We start from the raw sequence: 20,319 nt of genomic DNA, 5'->3' as shown, positions 1-20,319 counted from the left end.
TGATATGCATTTAACCCATCTGAACGTGCACAGAGGCGCACACACACACCACGCACCTGGAGCAGTGGAGACTCGCGAAGCAGAGCCAGACGAAAGTTAAAATTGCACTTTAAGTGGGCGCATTTACTCCTCAGGCCCTATCATACACCATACGATGCAAGGCGCAGCGCAAGTATGTTTTTTTTCTAATTTCAGTCCAGCGCCATTTGCATTTTCCAGTCCAGCGCCCTGTCATTTAATTTGCGGCATAGACCAACTCAAACCTGATCTAAAGCAGAAAATGCGCCTCTGGGCGGGTCCATAGTGCGCTTTGACAGGGATGTGCATCACACAAATATGTTAAATATTAAAAACAAAAGGATTACAGTGTAAAATAATATTATGATGAAGGCTACATAAACATAAAAATGTAATGATGGTTAAGTCATTGCGTGTGTTATAATTAGGCTACCTATTTGCAATTCAGCCTATTACTACTTAAAATGATGAATGAAATTGGTTAATTAATTGAACAATCGTGCCAATACACACACACACACACACACACATATATATATATATATATATATATATATATATATATATATATATATATATATATATGTGTTGGGGCAGAGTTGACTGCTACCAATCACGTCCATCGGTGGTGGATAATGGACATTCCTTCAGATATGAAGGTAAGCTACGAAATAAGCTGGGGGCTCCGTGCGGTGGTCCCCAGACGAATAAGTAGTCGTGGACCAACAGCAGAGGTTTATCAGGTATGGAGGGACTAGTTGAGTGGCATCACTAGATCCGTTGCAAAAACTCCATTTATGCCAATGATACTCCTCGACATGGCGAGTACAGTCCGCCATCAACTAAGACTGCTGCCTCCACTGCTCTGTGGGTAGTCTTCCGTGAGCATTTCGTCTCCTCAAGAAAAGGCCGCGTTGGGGACACGCGAGAGGCAGGATCAACAGACAGAGACCTGGCAGCCCCCTGCAACTCCACCGTCCAACTGGTTGTCTAGAGTTCATCTCCTGCCACTGGATATTGGATTGTGGAGTGAAGTTGTGGAGATAGGGTTTGCGCACCTCTCCCTTCACATTAATCCACTCTCTGCGTATGCTATCACTTCACCGTACAAGTCCTTCGGCGATAGGGTAAATGTGACGGAGGCAGGTCTTGGATCAGACTGGCAGCCTTTAGCATGAGCCCTGCACGGAGGCGGCACAAGCGTGATGGTCGTTGTGTGGATGGGTTGGAACAGCATCCACCTTCGGTAGCTTCTTGTGTGACTGAGCAGCCCTCTTTAGGGTCCGCACTGCTCACCCCCAATCGGGGGGAGGGTCTAGAAAAGGTGACCCAAACATTGCCTGTTCCCTACACTCCTGGGCAGCCCACCGCTGTCGTCAAGGCATCCCATTACGGGGTCGAAAATATAAAACGAAACTATTAATTTTGGCTACATGGAACGTACGCACACTTCTTGATGTGCAGATTGGAACTGACCGACCCCGCAGGCGCACTGCCCTGGTTGCGAGCGAGCTTAACAAATACAACATCGACATTGCAGCTTTGAGTGAGACCCGACTCGCTAATAGAAGACAGGCAAGGATACACCTTCTTTTGGAAGGGCCTTCCAGAATATTCCCGCCGTCTACATGGAGTAGGTTTTGCCATTAAAAGCAGACTGCTACAGAACATCCCAGAGTCTCCTGTGGGAATCAGTGAGCTGCTGATGACTTGGCGCATTCCCCTTGTGAAGAGTCGCTATGCAACCTTGATAAGCACTTATGCACCAACTCTGGATGCTGAAGAAAGCATCAAAGACGGCTTTTGCCGAGTCTCTTGACAGAGCTCTTCAAAGTTCCTCAAGGAGATTTCAATGCCAGAGTAGGCACCAGGAACATGCTCTGGCCTGGGGTAATTGGGAAACATGGTTTAGGCAACATGAACTAGAATGGCCTGCGACTCCTCTCCCTCTGCTCTGAGCATAAACTGGTCATAACCAATAAAACTTTTCAAATGAAAAATAAATACAAAGCATCATGGATGCACCCCAGATAAAAACACTGGCACCTACTGGACTACATTATAACCCGGCAACAAGATCTACATGAAATATCCATCACCCGAGCAGTGCGTGGGGCGGAGTGCTGGACAGACCATCGGCTGATCAGATCCAAGATACATCTAAAGGTCTGACCTCAACACACCAGGAAACAACCCTCAAGACGGCTCAACGCTCGAGCTTTAAAATCTCCTGACATTACTGCATCTTACCGTTGCTGCTTGGCTAATAACCTTTCCTCCACCATCACTCATCCCCTATGCAAAACAGCTGAAAGCGCATGGGCTAACCTTAGCTCAGCTATACGACAAGCCGCTTCCGATACAATTGGTTTCACCTCCAAACGTCACCAGGACTGGTTTGACGACAGCTCTCTTGAAATACACAACCTTCTGGAGGAGAAGTGCAAAGCCCTCTATGCCCACCTCTCCAACCCACAATCTCCCTCTCTACACTCCCAATGGAGTAAGATCCGTGCTGAGGTGGAACGACGGCTTCGCATAATGGAAAATGACTGGTGGCTTAGGAAAGCCCATGAAATTCAAGGTTATGCGGACACCAACAAGTCTCAAGCTTTTTATAATGCAATAAAATCACTATATGGACCCCAAAAACGCAGAATCACCCCTATCAGATCTGCAGACGGCACAATTCTGCACAAGGACAAACAAGAAATTCTTGAGCGTTGGGCTGAACATTTTAACACCCTTCTTAACCAATACAATCCGACTGACCCCACTGTCCTGCAGCGCCTTCCAAAGCTCCCACCTGTGCATGAGCTAGATGACCCTCCCAGATTCTCAGAAGTCCTGGCAGCAGTACGAAGTCTCAAGGACAATAAGTCTGCTGGTCCTGATGGAATCCCTGCAGAGGCTCTAAAGAAAGGTGGGTATATGCTCACCAAAAATCTCCACCAACTTATCCAGATAATATGGGCACAAAAAGCTGTTCCACAAGGCTGGAAAGACTCACATTGTTACTATCAACAAGAAAAAGGGCGACAAGTCCATCTGTGGAAACAGTCGTGGGAAATCCCTGCTCTCTGTAGCGGGGAAAGTATTAACAAAGGTAATGCTGTTTCGTCTTACTAAGCACATCACAGAGAGAATCCTTCCTGAGTCACAGTGCGGCTTCAGAAAGGATCGGTCCACCTCTGACATGATCTTTGTTCTACGCCAATTGCAGGAGAAGGCTAGAGAACAGAACAAAGATCTGTTCATTGCCTTCATCGACCTGGCAAAGGCTTTTGACACCATTGACCGCCAAGTCCTTTGGGTCATTCTGGAGAAGTTTGGAGTGCCTCCAAGGTTTCACATCTCAATCCCTCTCCTTTCCTGTGCAGGTAGGAGTGAAACAGGGATGTGTACTGGCTCCAGTGATCTTCAATCTTTTCCTGGCAGCAGTCACCCTCCTCTCCCGCAATTCCCTTAGCCCCGACGATGGTGTCTGCCTACAGTTTCGTCTGGACGGGAACCTCTTTAACCTTCGCCGCCTGCAAGCCATCACCAAGACCACCACCACCACAATTCATGAACTGCTATACGCTGATGACTGTGCCCTCCTAGCCCTTAGCCCTACTGCACTGCAGCACACATTGGATGTTGTATGTGCAGTCTACCAAGCTTGTGGCCTACGAGTCAACATCCAAAAGACTGAGATCATTGCACAGACCAAAGCCCCCATCCTTCCATCCCCCATCTGAATTCTATATCCATGGCACACCAGTAAAGGTTGTTCAGCACTTTTGTTACCTCAGAAGTATCCTAACACCCACCTGTCTCATAGACAACGAGGTCCAGGCACGCATAAATTTTGCCTCCTCTGCCTTTGGTAGACTTCGATCTAGAGTCTTTGCTAATAAAGATCTCCGTACCTTCACCAAAGCGGCCGTCTACCAGGCAGTCTGTGTTTCCACCCTGCTATTCAGTGCGGAAGCTTGGACTCCCTACCGCAGGCATATTCTGTGCCTTGAAGGCTTTCACATCAGATGCCTTCAGCTCATACTAGGTGTGACATGAAAAGACAAAATCCCCCATGCGGACATCCTACATCGCACTAACTCCAGCAGCATAGAGGCAACCATTGCTAGGCGGCAACTGCGATGGGTTGGACACGTTATCCGCATGCCCTCCCACCGCCTACCCCGGCAGGTACTCTATGGGCAGATATACGCAGCCAACAGTAGACCTTAGCGTCAGAAGCGTCGCTACAAGGACCACCTCAAGTCGACCCGGAAAAGCTGCAGCATTAACCCTGGAGTCCTAGAAATAACTGCTGCCGACCGCCAGGCATGGAGCTCTGCATGTGGTCTCGGGGTCCAACTGATCGAATCACAGCGTCAACGCAGACACCAACGCGCTCAGCCACAACTACACCCATTATCAGACTCTGCACTCACATGTCCCGACTGCGGCAGGGCATGTGGCTCTCGGATTGGGCTTTATAGCCACCTTCAATGGCACCGCAGACAGCAGCGGCTGCCTCAACACTCCAACAACGCATCCTAGAGGTGACGTCATCTTCGAAATCGATGGACTGCATAAGAAGAAGAAGAATATATATATATAATATTATTTTTATTTATATATTTTATTTTTTTATTTTTTACTGACTCATCACGCGAAGCTTTGGTGGATTCCTGCTTGTCTCGTAGATGATCTGCTCGTGCGCTTTAACCTCACGCACAAGCAGATCTGTTTCTTTTGATTGAGAAGCGTTCAGTTTTCCACCAACAAATTCCGCCATGTAAATAGTGATCCACCCTAGTACGAGCACAACTCATTCTTAAAGGGAATGAAAGATGACACTCTGGTTGGTTTATTGAACATTGCTCCCATTACTTAAGAGAATTGGGACAACCCATTCCAAAAATGTGCCCTGGTGCACGGACCATTTTTCCATCGTTAAAATAGCAAAATTGAATTTGGACATCCCCTGAGTGCACCGGTGACGTGAACTTTACACTTTGCGTTTAGAACGTTAAAATAGAGCCCCTCGTCTGAAAGCCCTGTTTGAAATAGGAATCATTGTCACATTTTTTGTTAACATCTTTCTAGGGCTGAAACGATTCCTCGAGTAACTTGATTACAAAAAATGATTGAGGCAAATTCCTCTGCCTCGAAGCCTCTTTTAATTTATTTTAAATCTCACGACAGGTTATTTCGCAATTATTTTTTTTTCTGTGACACAACGCGTTTATGTCAGCCACAAAGCGGAAGGAGACACAAGCGCTGCGTCCGAGTCAGCAGTGTTTTGATTTGAGGGCGCAGACAAACGTAAAGAGAATGTCATGGCGTGTGTCCATTGCAAGAAAGAGCTGGCATACCACAACAAGGGCCCTATGTTTTTCGCAATGCAGAAAACGCGGAGGGAATCGTGGAATCCAGTCATAAAAACTGATTTTACAGTTTAACGCGGAATGGCACAGAATTTGCCACATTTTGAATTAATCAAAAATCGGTCATTGCACTTACATCAAATCACGATATGGACTAATATCTGTAAATATTAAGCAGGAACAGTCTAATTAAATGTAAATCTTGCATGTTCTGTGTGTCTCGGTTAATAAATGGAGCAGAAGCGCGTTTTCCTTTTTTCTCCCACACACTGAAACGTGCGTTTCAGCGTCTGCTGTCTCACTAAATAAGGACGTGAACACATGAACAACATCTCCAGAACTGCTCTGACAGTCACTTCATGAGCATTTGACTGTTTGATTTGAGTAAAACTAGCGTCACATAACACGCAGAACTGTAAAGGTACGTCAACCCGTCAAAATTAAAGTCCTGTATTACTATTGTTCAGCAGAATGTACATAAATTAAACATAATTTTTTTAAGGTTTAATCATTTCTTCCATGTTTTATTTTTAATAGTAAATCCCCTTTGTTTACCAAAAAGTTAAGTTTGCTTAATTTTCAATAATAAAAAGATAAACTAAATTAATGTTTTGTGTGTTTAATGTTTAATGTGCATCTTAGAAAATGCTTTATTTAAAATCCCAACTGAATGGCACTTAAATGCACTTAATTCATCTGTAAATTTTTTTGTTATTATTCACAGTACAAGTACAGACAGAGAAACAATGGGTATTAATTAAATTTGTGTTTTTGATGTATGCATTGCATTCTATGCATTTAAAAAGTAAAAAAAAAAAAAATTCTAAAAAAGGAAACTTAGTTGTTCATTTTAAGAGACCCGAGAGTCTTGTTTTCTCTTGCTTAATTTTGCACTTAAATTAAGCAACAACACATTTTATCAGATTAATAGATGGAATTTTTGGTAGAATACTCGATTACTAAAATATTCGATAGCTACAGCCCTACATCTTTCATTTATCGGCGTCTCATTTGTATTTGGCCAGTTTGAAGAACGCCTCACCAAACCTGTCCAGCCAGGCGTTTGTGATCACTGAAACTTGAAGACAATTGTACAAATGTGGATGGGTGACATGAATGGAGATGGCACCAGATCAACGATGTATTACTAGGTTTTGCAACAAGGTCCATTGCCCAACACAAAATAAATTTGCTTAATGCATAAACGCTCAAACCTTACAATCTAAAGGAAATGTTGTGTATGGCAATTAAGGTAATTTCTAAATTACCATAGACTTCTAGTCGAAATACAAAAAAAAAAAAAAATCAACTATAACTGTTTTATATCTGTATTACACTTGTGAACAAAACAAGTGTGTGACTTCACGTGCACTATACCGCTGGTGGCAGTAGACAACCGCAGTGATGACGAGCCCTGATTGCTGATTGTGTTTTTGTGCTGGTCTTGACTGGTTTAGGACTGTCATGGATAAATAAATATTACACTAAAACCACCAGTAGTTGGCATGAAGTCTTGAGTGATGCATTGAATTGTTCATACAACTCACTGAGTGATTGACTCTTTATAAACGAATGAATGGGTGGATCCTTGACTCAAAAGATTTGTGCAAAACAGTTGATTAATTTAGAAACTAAGCAAGTGACTGTCATCATGAATGGACTTACAAAATTTTTTGGCCAAGTGACAATTGATAATGTAATTTTGCAACAAACAACAAAGATATTATGGTATGATAAATAATGCACACCTCTATAACAGAGGTAACTTCTCTAGGTCATACATCTTAACTTGATACAAATTTGCAGGTCAGACATTACAGCCTCCCACAATCCTATTCGTTTGAATGAAAATCAATGCTATGAAACGAAGTATAAATGCCCACTATTAATTACACCGTTTTTGTTAGAATAAATTAAACATGTGCCACAATCATGGCAATGCTTGAATAAAAATGTAATATAATTTAATATTACGTTAGAAACATGACATTAGTGCATGTAATGTTTTTAAAAAAATAAAAACCGAAAAATCAGCTTGTTCTTGTAAAGTTTCAATTCATTTATAAAAATGCATCAAAATTATTGATCACTTTGTATTTGTCTTTTCTTTATTTTGATGTGCTGACAATGAAATTAAACTGTTTATTCATTAATTTCAGAGCCGATGGAATGGAACGAGGAGAGTGAAGAACTGAGTGAAGTGGAGGAGAAACAACATAACAAACCTGGAGAAAAGCCTTTAAGCCACTTGAACACTAAAAATACATTTTTAAAGAAAAGAAGAGCCAATAAATCTTTCACCTGCACTCAATGTTGGAAGAGTTTCTCAGACAAAAAAAGTCTTGAGCTTCACATGAGAGTTCATACTGGAGAGAAACCATTCACCTGTGATCAGTGTGGGCAGAGCTTCACACGATCATCAAATCTTAAGAGTCACATGAGCATCCACACTGGAGAGAAACCATTCACATGTGTCCAATGTGGTAAGAGCTTCAGAGATAAAGGACTACTTAAAGTACACATGAAGATCCACACCGGAGAGAAGCCGTTCATGTGTGAACAGTGTGAAAAGACATTCTCAAAAAGCTCAAATCTTCGGCTTCACATGAGAGTTCATACTGGAGAGAAACCATTCACCTGTGACCAGTGTGGGAAGAGCTTCACACAATCATCAAATCTTAAGATACACATGAGGGTCCACACCGGAGAGAAGCCGTTCATGTGTGAACAGTGTGAAAAGACATTCTCAAACAGATTAAATCTTCGGCTTCACATGAGAGTTCATACTGGAGAGAAACCATTCACCTGTGATCAGTGTGGGCAGAGCTTCACACAATCATCAAGCCTTAAGAGTCACATGAGGACCCACACTGGAGAGAAGCCGTTCACATGTCTCCAATGTGGTAAGAGCTTCAGATATAAAGGAATACTTAAAGAACACATGAAGATCCACACCGGAGAGAAGCCATTCATGTGTGAACAGTGTGAAAAGACCTTCTCAAACAGAACAAATCTTCAGCTTCACATGAGAGTTCATACTGGAGAGAAACCATTCACCTGTGATAAGTGTGGGAAGAACTTCACACAATCATCAAATCTTAAGAGTCACATGAGCATCCACACTGGAGAGAAACCACACACATGTGTCCAATGTGGTAAGAGCTTCAGAGATAAAGGACTACTTAAAGAACACATGAAGATCCACACCGGAGAGAAGCCGTTCATGTGTGAACAGTGTGAAAAGACATTCTCAAACAGAACAAATCTTCAGTTTCACATGAGAGTTCATACTGGAGAGAAACCATTCACCTGTGATCAGTGTGGGAAGAGCTTCAGAGATAAAGGAATACTTAAAGTACACATGAGAATCCACACCGGAGAGAAGCCGTTCACATGTGATCAGTACGAAAAAATGTTTTTGTGTGCTTCATACCTGAAGAAATCCTTGACAGTTCATACAAAGGAGAAGCCGCATTCATGTTCTGAATGTGGAAAGAGTTTTTCACTCCCGCAAAGTTTAAAAGAACATCAGAAAATACATACTGGTGGGAGAGAGTACATGTGCTTTGAGTGTGACAAGACTTTTATGACAGCACAGTGTTTAAAACGGCACCAGAGGATTCACACTGGAGAAAAACCTTACAAGTGTTCACACTGTGACAAGAGATTCAGTGTGTTAGGAAACATGAAAGCACATGAGAGGATCCACAGCAAAGAGAAACCACACACATGTGATCAGTGCGGGAAGAGTTTCGCTTCTAAAATTCACCTGAAGAAACACATGAAGATCCATGCAGTGGAAAAAGCACTTAGTGGAGAAACCAGTTATACCTCGTTTCCACCCCAGGAACTTTACCCAGGGACTAGGGACTTTGGCCTGGTACTCAGTGTATTTCCACCGCAGGAACCAGGAACTAAATAAAGTTCCGGGTAAAAAAATGGTCCTCAAAGTCCCTGCTGGCGAGGTGGTCCTTTTTCAAAGTTCCGGAACTTTCGGGGGCGGGTCTTGGGCGCTAAACATCCTGGTTGGTTGAGTTCACGCAGCATTGGTTGAGTTCAACCACCATTTATTCGGATCAACATTTTCAAAATATTACTGTTATTGTCATGAAATGTTATTTTAAAAGTATTTCAGGCAAGAATGTAGTTGTCTAAAACTCAAATCTGTGGTTTATTTATAAAGACATCGCCTATTTTCGCCGATCTCGGAGACGTGAGCTCCACGCGATCAGCGAGAGCTCAGTGATCATCTATCCGCCGAGAAGCAGCCGCACCTCGGCTAGACCTTCTGATGTGTGCCGCTGGCTCTGATGTCTCTTTAGTGGTTAAACATAAAATATAATTTAGCTGTGGGGTGAATCTAACATGTTTTCTTTTGTCTGTATTCAATTTATCTAATGTTAAAATGAAAATAAAAAAGGCAAATCTATATAATATTTCATTTCATTGTAATGGCTGTATACACATATCCCTGAACAAAGTACATTTCTGCAGCTGTTAGTATGTTTAAATGAAAACGAAAGGAGGCAGTGGTATTTGATATTCGATTTCCTTTTATTGTAAATATAACGTTACTGATAGGAAAATTGCAGTAGCCATGGTCAGCTGAGTTCACGCAGCATTTTTTGGGTTCAACCACCATTTATGCGGATCATTTTCAAAATATTAGTGTTATTGTGTCATTAAATGTAATTTTAAAAGTATTTCAGGCGAGAATGTAGTTGTTTAAAACTCAAGTCTGTGGTTTATTTATAAAGACAGGGCCTATTTTCGCCGATCTCAGAGACGGTCAGCTCCACGCAATCAGCGAGAGCTCAGTGATCATCTATCCACCGAGAAGCAGCCTCACTTCGGCAAGACCTTCTGATGTGTGCCGCTGGCTTTGATGTCTCTGTAGTGGTTAAACATAAAATATAATTTATCTGTGGGTTAAATCTAACAGGTTTTCTTTGGTCTGTATTCAATTGATCTAATTGTTAAAATGAAAATAAAAAAGGCAAATTTATATATATATATATATATATATATATATATATATATATATATATATATATATATATATATATATATATACACACACACACACACATATCCCTAAACTAAGTACATTCCCGCAGCTGTTCTTATGTTAAAATGAAAACGAAAGGAGGCAGTGGTATTTTATATCTTATTTAGTTTTATTGTAAATCTACAGAGAGGAAAATTGCAGTAACCAAGACGAGCTGACTGAAGTTATGAAGTACGGCCGGACTGGCCGGATTTTCACATGGGATTTGTCTGGTCAGACCAATATATATATATATATATATATATATATATATATATATATATAAGTAATATTCACAGTCACTCTCCATTCATGTGTGGAAAGACTTTAATTGACTCTGCAAAGCATAAAAGACCACAGATGTACATCCACACTGGAGAGAAGCCATTCATATGTGATCAATGTGGAAAGCCAGCAAATTTTATTTATATAGCACTTTTCTAAACAAGTTAATGCAATTCAAAGTGCTTGACAAGGAAACAATAGAAACAGCAATTAATAAAATTAAAAGAACAATTAAAAAAGTAAAATACTCCTATTAAGATACATGATTAAAATTGAATTTATAAAAATCCAAAATATGAATAAAAATAAATAAAAAGATAAGATACATTTAAAAGAAAATAATCTGAAGATCTTAGAGTCCTTCTCGGTTCATATACTGTAATCATATTTGAAAGATAGTCTGGAGCAAGTCCGTGCAATGCCTTATAAACTAATAAAAGATTTTTAAAATCAATTCGAAATCTAATAGGTAACCAGTGTAATGACTTTAGTACTGGTGTAATATGATTTGATGACTTTTTTTGACTTTTGTAAATGTTCGAGCAGCGCTGTTTTGGATTAATTGTAACTGGTTAATTATATTCTTTGGTAGACCTGTAAGAAGGGCATTACAATAGTCAAGTCTGCTAGTAATAAATTCATGCATTAATTTTTCTGTATTGCTCAGAGAGAGAAATGATCTTACTTTAGCAATTTTATAATCTCTTCTTGAGGTTATAAAATGCTGTTTTAGTAATATTGCATACATGAGATTTAAAATTAAAATCAGAATCAAAGACAACTCCTAAGTTTTTTGCCACTTGGCTTGGGTTTAATCCGAGTACATTTAGTTTTGGGATCAATTTCTCTCTCTGCGTTTTTGATCCAATAAGCAAAACTTCTGTTTTATCTTGGTTAAGTTGTAAGAAGTTTTGTGACATCTGATCATTTATGTCTTTAATGCAATTTACTAGGGAATCAATTTGTACAGGGTTGTCTGGAGACACAGCTACATACAACTGTGTGCATAACAAACTCAGAATTTGTGCTCTGCATTTAACCAATCCAAAATATACACACACACACACACACACACACACACACACACACACACACACACACACACACACACACACACACACACACACACACACACACACACACACACACACACACACAGAGAGCAGTGGGCAGCCATTTATGCTGCGGCGCCCGGGGAGCAGTTGGGGGTTCGATGCCTTGCTCAAGGGCACCTCAGTCATGGTATTGAAGGTGGAGAGAGAACTGTACATGCACTCCCCCCACCCACAATTCCGTCCGGCCCGAGACTAGAACCCACAACCCTTCGATTGGGAGTCCAACCCTCTAACCATTAGGCCACAACTTCCCCTCAAGCTCCACTATGAAAACTATGAAAAGAGATACCATGCCTCCTGATGAGTTGACCAAGAGGTAACATATATAGTTTGAAAAATTCAATTCAAGTTTATTTGTATAGCGCTTTTTACAATACGAATCGTTACAAAGCAACTTTACAGAAAATTATGTTTCTACAATATTTAGTAGTAGCTTATAGTGGTGACAGTCAGTTTGTGCACGTTTGACAGGATTTTTTGAAAAAAATTAATACAAGACATAGTCAGCTAGACTATGAACATTATTAATATTATTAATTAATAATTGTTATATGATGCAGTCACACTTGTAGCAATATTTGTTAGTTCTGTTTGTTGATTCAGGGTTAGCATCATCTCTTCTCAGGTGTTCTGGATCCAGACTGGAGCTTGTGTAAATCCTAGTTACCACAGGATGTAAATCCCGTGGCAAAATAGAGACATCATTAGCATAGCTACTGATCCAACATACTAAAATTAGTTTAACCCAAGCTAATGAATAAAAATGCACATTTGATCAGATGCAACTACACTCACAATTTAAGAGATACTAGACAATGTATTTTCTATTTGTTGCTGTATTGTTTATTGACTGCTTGATAGTGTATATCATTTTGATCACTTTGTTTATGATTTGAGAGCAGTGTTTGATTTTGAACACAGGTAAATCTGTTTCGAGGCGAAAGTTTCATTTTGCAAGAGGAATCAGAGGTTTTGTAAATAGTGCTTGAAGATGAGGTTTTGTGTTCAATGTTTTCAGAAAATTGAGCAAGGTTTCAGAAATTGGGTTTTAGCAATTGAGAAAAACTGTAATAGTAATAATATATTAATAACCACTATAAAATATCTTGTTTACAATATTTCTTATTTAAATTCAAGTGAGCACTATAAGTGTTTGTCTTTATATCATTCAAAGACCTTGGGTGCACAAATTGCTCTTGTTTTGTTAATTATGAAAAAAATATTTCATTCCATTTTTTCATTATCATGTTCTTTTTAGACGGTCCCTAGCTGGCCTAAGCGCTAGGGGGCTGCTGCTTAAGACTTTGTGTTGCAACAAATTGAGGAGAATTAAAACAATTAAACTGTGATCTGTGTTCAGTTCTACATTCAATTGCTTTTCAGACAAGCCATTTTTATGCATTTGCACTCACCCACTAAGAATTTGATTTTTTTCTCTGCTGAATATCTGTCTAACATCCAACATCAAATGTCGAACCAACTTTATATCGGTACCGTAAACTATGCTCAATCGTTCTTTGTTATAATGATTTGTTATAATGAATGTACTACAAAACTCCACAAACAGAAGTCACATAGATTGAAATGTATTACTAATAAATATACTTTGATATTTAACTATCTTAAATTCAAATAGAAGGACATGTATTTTATACAATATAAATATATTTAGAAAATGTATATTTAAATTTTAGATTTTGGCCACTTTAATATTTTTCACATTTTTAAAATATGTAAATATATTTTTATCAGAAATATTTACTTTATGTAAATACATTTAGATATCAGACTATGTAAATATATCAATTTGCAATACAGTATTGTTCAAAATAATAGCAGTACAATGTGACTAACCAGAATAATCAAGGTTTTTAGTATATTTTTTATTGCTACGTGGCAAACAAGTTACCAGTAGGTTCAGTAGATTGTCAGAAAACAAACAAGACCCAGCATTCATGATATGCACGCTCTTAAGGCTGTGCAATTGGGCAATTAGTTGAAAGGGGTGTGTTCAAAAAAATAGCAGTGTCTACCTTTGACTGTACAAACTCAAAACTATTTTGTACAAACATTTTTTTTTTCTGGGATTTAGCAATCCTGTGAATCACTAAACTAATATTTAGTTGTATGACCACAGTTTTTTAAAACTGCTTGACATCTGTGTGGCATGGAGTCAACCAACTTGTGGCACCTCTCAGCTGTTATTCCACTCCATGATTCTTTAACAACATTCCACAATTCATTCACATTTCTTGGTTTTGCTTCAGAAACAGCATTTTTGATATCACCCCACAAGTTCTCAATTGGATTAAGGTCTGGAGATTGGGCTGGCCACTCCATAACATTAATTTTGTTGGTTTGGAACCAAGACTTTGCCCGTTTACTAGTGTGTTTTGGGTCATTGTCTTGTTGAAACAACCATTTCAAGGGCATGTCCTCTTCAGCATAGGGCAACATGACCTCTTCAAGTATTTTAACATATGCAAACTGATCCATGATCCCTGGTATGCGATAAATAGGCCCAACACCATAGTAGGAGAAACATGCCCATATCATGATGCTTGCACCTCCATGCTTCACTGTCTTCACTGTGTACTGTGGCTTGAATTCAGAGTTTGGGGGTCGTCTCACAAACTGCCTGTGGCCCTTGGACCCAAAAAGAACAATTTTACTCTCATCAGTCCACAAAATGTTCCTCCATTTCTCTTTAGGCCAGTTGATGTGTTCTTTGGCAAATTGTAACCTCTTCTGCACATGCCTTTTTTTTAACAGAGGGACTTTGCGGGGGATTCTTGAAAATAGATTAGCTTCACACAGATGTCTTCTAACTGTCACAGTACTTACAGGTAACTCCAGACTGTCTTTGATCATCCTGGAGGTGATCATTGGCTGAGCCTTTGCCATTCTGGTTATTCTTCTATCCATTTTGATGGTTGTCTTCCATTTTCTTCCATGTCTCTCTGGTTTTGCTCTCCATTTTAAGGCATTGGAGATCATTTTAGCTGAACAGCCTATCATTTTTTGCACCTCTTTATAGGTTTTCCCCTCTCTAATCAACTTTTTAATCAAAGTACGCTGTTCTTCTGAACAATGTCTTGAACGACCCATTTTCCTCAGCTTTCAAATGCATGTTCAACAAGTGTTGGCTTCATCCTTAAATAGGGGCCACCTGATTCACACCTGTTTCTTCACAAAATTTATGACCTCAGTGATTGAATGCCACACTGCTATTTTTTTGAACGCACCCCTTTCAACTAATTCAACTAATTGCCCAATTGCACAGCCTTAAGAGCGTGCATATCATGAATGCTGGGTCTCATTTGTTTTCTGAGAATCTACTGAACCTACTGGTAACTTGTTTGCCACGTAGCAATAAAAAAATATACGAAAAACCTTGATTATTCTGGTTAGTCACATTGTACTGCTATTATTTTGAACAATACTGTATGTCCATAGATTAATTTCTAAAATTTATTTTAATTACATATCTGTACATGTAAATGTGTTAGATTTCTATAAATCCAAAACCCAGCTATCACGTTACTTCGTGACCATACTTGTCGCAGAGACGTAACTTTGTAATTCCCAAATCTGTCGTGGCAATGTTATAGTGAAACGGAGCGAGTACATCCTAACGACCAAACTGGCACATTTTGGGGACGTGACAGTACCGAATCATATTGGTTGCACCAACGTACCAAGTAGTCCTAACGACCAAAATACCACAATATTTACACCTCACCTTTAGTCCGGTTCCTGATGTGATCCGACCATTACCTTGAAATACACAAATAACTAATAAACTCTAATCTTATCTGGTGCAAAAAAAATAAACCTTTTGATCTCTAATTGTAATCGAATTATGGGGGATTTAATGTAATAGTAATTGTGTGCACATTTTACTACATTGAGGAAACAAATTATTAAAACGTGCAAAAAATTTATTTTTTTCTTGCATGTCATGTGCGGGGCTCTGTATTAAATATTAGGCCTGTCGTGCAGGGAAAAAAAAGAGCTCTAATATTTTCGGCCGCAATATTTTTATTATTTATTTTTATTAAAAACATATAGCAAATCATGATGTGGGGTTAGTCTGGAGCGCACCCCGTGGACCGCCCGTGGCAGAAAACACTCTCTAATGGCACAGATGTCCCAGGAATAAAGAGATAACATCTGGCTAGAGTGGCCAGCTTTGGGAAGTGCCTTTCATTTGCGTGTGAGTGTTTGCATCACAAGTGATATTGCATTGTACTTGCACTACTGCTTTATTTTAATACCATGTAGCATATTTAGCAAGTAACTTTCGTTGCCTTTTCTGTTGAAATGGGCCACAGAAGTAAATTACATTTTAAAATATATTCAAATAGAAAACTGTTATTTTAAATAGTAAAAATATTTCACAATATTGTAGCTTTTGCTGTTCTTTGGATCAAATAAATCCAGGCTTGGTCTGCAGAAGAGACTTTAAAAACTAAAAATCTTACTGTTCAAAAACTGTAGACTGGTAGACTATATAGATTACAGAAATGTTATATTGTAATGTTTTATTTTATATATATATATTCATGCCATATTTTAACATGCTTGATCATTCTTTAGTATATTTCCCAAATAATAGGCTATTCAAATGGTATCTTAATATAATAATATCATATCTTAATAATACATGTAGTGCAATAATATTAAAAGTTATCTGGAGACCAGCTGACAATGTCGCTACAACGTTTCAAATGAGACTAACTAGCGACGTCTTTTGAGGATGTGCCCACGGCATCCTCCCAATGTAGCCATAAAGTAATGTCATGCTGACGTCCTCACAGCATTCTGTGTTTTCTGGGCTGTTATTTGACAAGACTATTTACAGCACAAACTGCAGTGACCGCACAATAAGTGGCTGTGCCCAGTATGATTAATATTTAATGCATAGCATGCCAATTAAAGAGTACATCCCCCCCCCCCACAAAAGAAATGGAAATTATTTAGTCCCCTTTATAATGTCCATACCTGACATACTTGTGGTTTTTATTACCAGCATTCTTCAAAGTATCTTCTTTTGAGTTCTGCAAAAAAACACAAGTCAGAGGTTATTTAAGAAATCTGGTTTACTATACATTGAAGTAAATTAATAAACACTTTTCACCAGTTATTGGCTATGCCAATAAATAACAGTGAACCCTGCAATAAGATGCTTGAAAAATACACATTCAGTAGATCCAAAGCTTGCTGTTGATCAGGTCTCTTCAGTAAATATTCCCTGCAGTTAATAAAAAAAATAACATGGTGAAATGGTCAATGCAGACTCTTTGCTTGAACTTACTTTACTCCGGTGTGTCTCTTCTAGGGTTGTGCGATATGGGGAAAATATCTAATTGCAAATTATTTTTTTGACAGATATTTCGATTTGATTTGCGATTTTTACATTTTCAAAGTCAAGCTTCAGCTCAATATTGTCAATAATGTGCAGCACATTATGAGTATAATTACCCTGCTAAAAAAAAATTAAACTTTTACAGATAAAAAAAACAACTTTTAAAGTCTCCATGAAACCATTACAAAATTCCTTTTTGTCTTTGGCATTAATCCAATAGGAATTACTGTTGTTCTATCCAATACAATTCCAATTATAACCATGTAAGCCTTTCAATTGTTTATGGGAGGGATTCTATATATATATATATATATATATATATATGTGTATGTGTGTGTGTGTGTGTGTGTGTGTGTGATGTGACGTGGGATTCGCGCCGCATGGAGAAGAGAGGACAGAGTATGAGAAGCGTTCAGAGACACAGCCTGTGTGTGCGGTCTTCTGAATTGGGAATAGCAAACATGCAATACGAGATGCTCTTGATATGCATTGTGACACAGCTCTTGTAAATTATATTTTTTGTTTGTTGTCTGTCTGTTCAAAGCTTAAGTTACATAACTTTTTTTCTTTAGTTTTAATTTGCCTAACTATTGACATGACCCTGTCGACGCCATTATCCCACTCTGTCTCTCTCCTGCTTTCCTTTTTTTATTATTATTTTTTATTAAATGGTGGGTGGGTGTTTACGCAGTTGATTAGAGCAGAGCTGTTTGGGATGAACGGAGGTGGGCTCACTTTATTGATTAGTAAGATTGTCACTCAAGGCTGACAGTCATGCATATGCTCTGGAACAGTGTTATATAGTGGCCACATCGCAAGCTTTTAAGATTAGCAAATCGCAACATCTCAAATCGCGATTTTTTGATTAATCCATAGTCCTAGTCTCTACATCCTGAGAGAAAAAGCAATTAACTGTAATGCTGTTTGTGTTGTAGTCACATGTGTTTTGGCAGAGGTGTGCATCTGTACAAGTATTGAGAGTGAGGAGTTGTCGTCATGGTACAGAACCCCTCCCCTCAATATCATCCTCTCCACCATGTTGGCAGGATTCTGGCGGCATGTTTTTGTTTACATGTGTTGTTAACTCGATAGTAGAGGAGGTTCTCACAATTCTGCACTGTTTTACCATGCCTGGAAGTCACTGCTGTGTTAAAAACTGCTCCAGTACCTCACACGATACATATGGAAAAATACACGAACAATGGGATACAGTTTTTTAGGTTACCGGAATGGACACAGCATCAGGACATTTACATCTCTTGCAATCACACATTTAACTACCCCAGCCAACCCAGAACTGGTTTGTCCAACTTGCAGCCCCCAACACAAAACACAAAAGCCTGGTACAGTATGTGTCATTAGGCTAAAATCAAAATAGAACAAAATATCTAGTCTTACACCGCTTTAGTTTACATCAAAACATGTTGGAAACATTTGTGTACATTGAACATCTCGTTACAATCTAGTGTTTACGAAACAGTCATAGTTAATTACTTTTTCATTTCGGTCAAAAAGTGTTTGCTAAATGCAGTGTTATTATAACACACTAAAACGCATGTGAAGAAACTTACCAACTCCTTTCAGCCACAGCAGAAAGCCTCATAACTTTCCAAAGACTTGTGGCTTATAAACTCCTGCATTGTGTAGTAACTTAGACCAAAAACAAGATAATTCACAATGTCCATATATTTGCATGGAGGTATGGTCCAGGTTTCTGTGCCATTCTGCTGCAGGGAGCTCGTATGGGTCGATATTTTGGATGCCTGAGAGCTTCTCCAAATACCACTGTTTTGCGCTTGTTCCTGTTAGGTACCTTTTCTTTCACCTTATCTTTTTGCATTGCTTTTTTACTTTTCTTTCAGGTATTCCTAGATCCATCTCTGTCCCGCCGAAATAATAAATGCGCAAAAATTAAAGAGCTCTGGAATGTTTAGTCGCGCCTCTGTGAAGTTCTGAAGGTGCCGCCCCTGGCAACCGATAGCGTCTCCTATCATCATGGCCGACCAGCTCAGACCCCGCCCAACTCACCCCAAATCGGCACTTGACTCCTCACTCTCAATAGTCTGCTTACATTTAGCAGCTGTAAAACCAGGACAGAGATCTTGCAGATGATCTCAGTCATACGATTCATATAGTACATATTTTAAGAAATTTTTGGGAAAACAATAGCCTGCGCTAAATAAATACTAAAAATAAATGCTCAACGATGCTTACCAGAAGTGTTTTAATGAAATGAATCCATACATCCATATCTCTAAGTGAATAATACTTAGTTTTTTTTGCTTTCAAACCTCATAAACATGGCAGACAGCACTCACAAGCACAGGCATGAGACTCCAAGACACTGTAAAGGTCTCAAGTCAAGTTTAAAACTGTAAACAATATAATTTAATTAAAAATAAAATATTAATGAATCTATCTCTGCTAATCCTCAGTTGTTGTGGCCAGGAGAAATGTTTTTTTTCCCTCAACATAACATCTTGAGGCCATGTGGCCACAACATATATAATGTTCCCACGAGTTAATATGATGTTCCCACAAATTAATATCTCGTGGCCACAACATATTATCAAGTTCCCACTAGTTATTATGTTGTGGCCATGACAAAACTAAGTAAACCGACCAAGTAGGGATGGGCGATATGGCCTAAAATCCATATTGCGATATACATTGCAACCTTTTGCGATAACGATATATATTGCGATATATAAATTATAATAGAACCATTTCAGAACAGGTTACACCGACCCTTAGGAAAGCCAAACTGCTAAACGTATTTTTTTTTAAATAAAGAAACTTATGTAATTTTGAGAACATTTATTTAGCAAAGCAAAACTGTAATCATACAACAAAATATTGCAGATAAATAAAAGTCTTTACTTTGCAGAGAACAGAAAAACTGGTGTCTTTTTAGTTAAGGAACATACACTGTACTGAAAATACTTCCAGTATTAGGCAAAGAACATTATTTTGTGTAAATGCACAGATACTTTAAATAAAAACATATTTCCAACCTGCAGCCGAGGTAATGCATTTGGTTTTAAACATTTAGTTCTCCTAATGAAATTAAACCTGGGGTCTTGTTAATAAAGGAACGGACACTGTGAATTA

The 20,319-nt window shown here is 39.0% G+C and overlaps 1 protein-coding gene across 3 annotated transcripts in view; it reads left to right on the top strand.

Annotated features, from left to right (window-relative positions):
* LOC127935437 (gastrula zinc finger protein XlCGF57.1-like) overlaps window positions 1-10,241 on the top strand; it is a 193,884-nt gene extending 183,643 nt beyond the window's left edge. For all 3 annotated transcript variants that reach the window (XM_052533305.1, XM_052533302.1, XM_052533300.1), the window contains one exon: window positions 7,553-10,241. In XM_052533305.1, the coding sequence (XP_052389265.1) occupies window positions 7,553-9,315 (1,763 nt within the window). In that variant the 3' untranslated portion in view covers window positions 9,316-10,241. The remainder of the gene's footprint in view (window positions 1-7,552) is intronic.
* The last annotated feature ends 10,078 nt before the right edge of the window (window positions 10,242-20,319 follow it).

The sequence above is a fragment of the Carassius gibelio genome, chromosome A19, assembly GCF_023724105.1.
Source record: "Carassius gibelio isolate Cgi1373 ecotype wild population from Czech Republic chromosome A19, carGib1.2-hapl.c, whole genome shotgun sequence".
Taxonomy (NCBI): domain Eukaryota; kingdom Metazoa; phylum Chordata; class Actinopteri; order Cypriniformes; family Cyprinidae; genus Carassius; species Carassius gibelio.
Note: the sequence above shows the minus strand (reverse complement) of the source record. Positions and strands in the feature narration are given on the sequence as shown.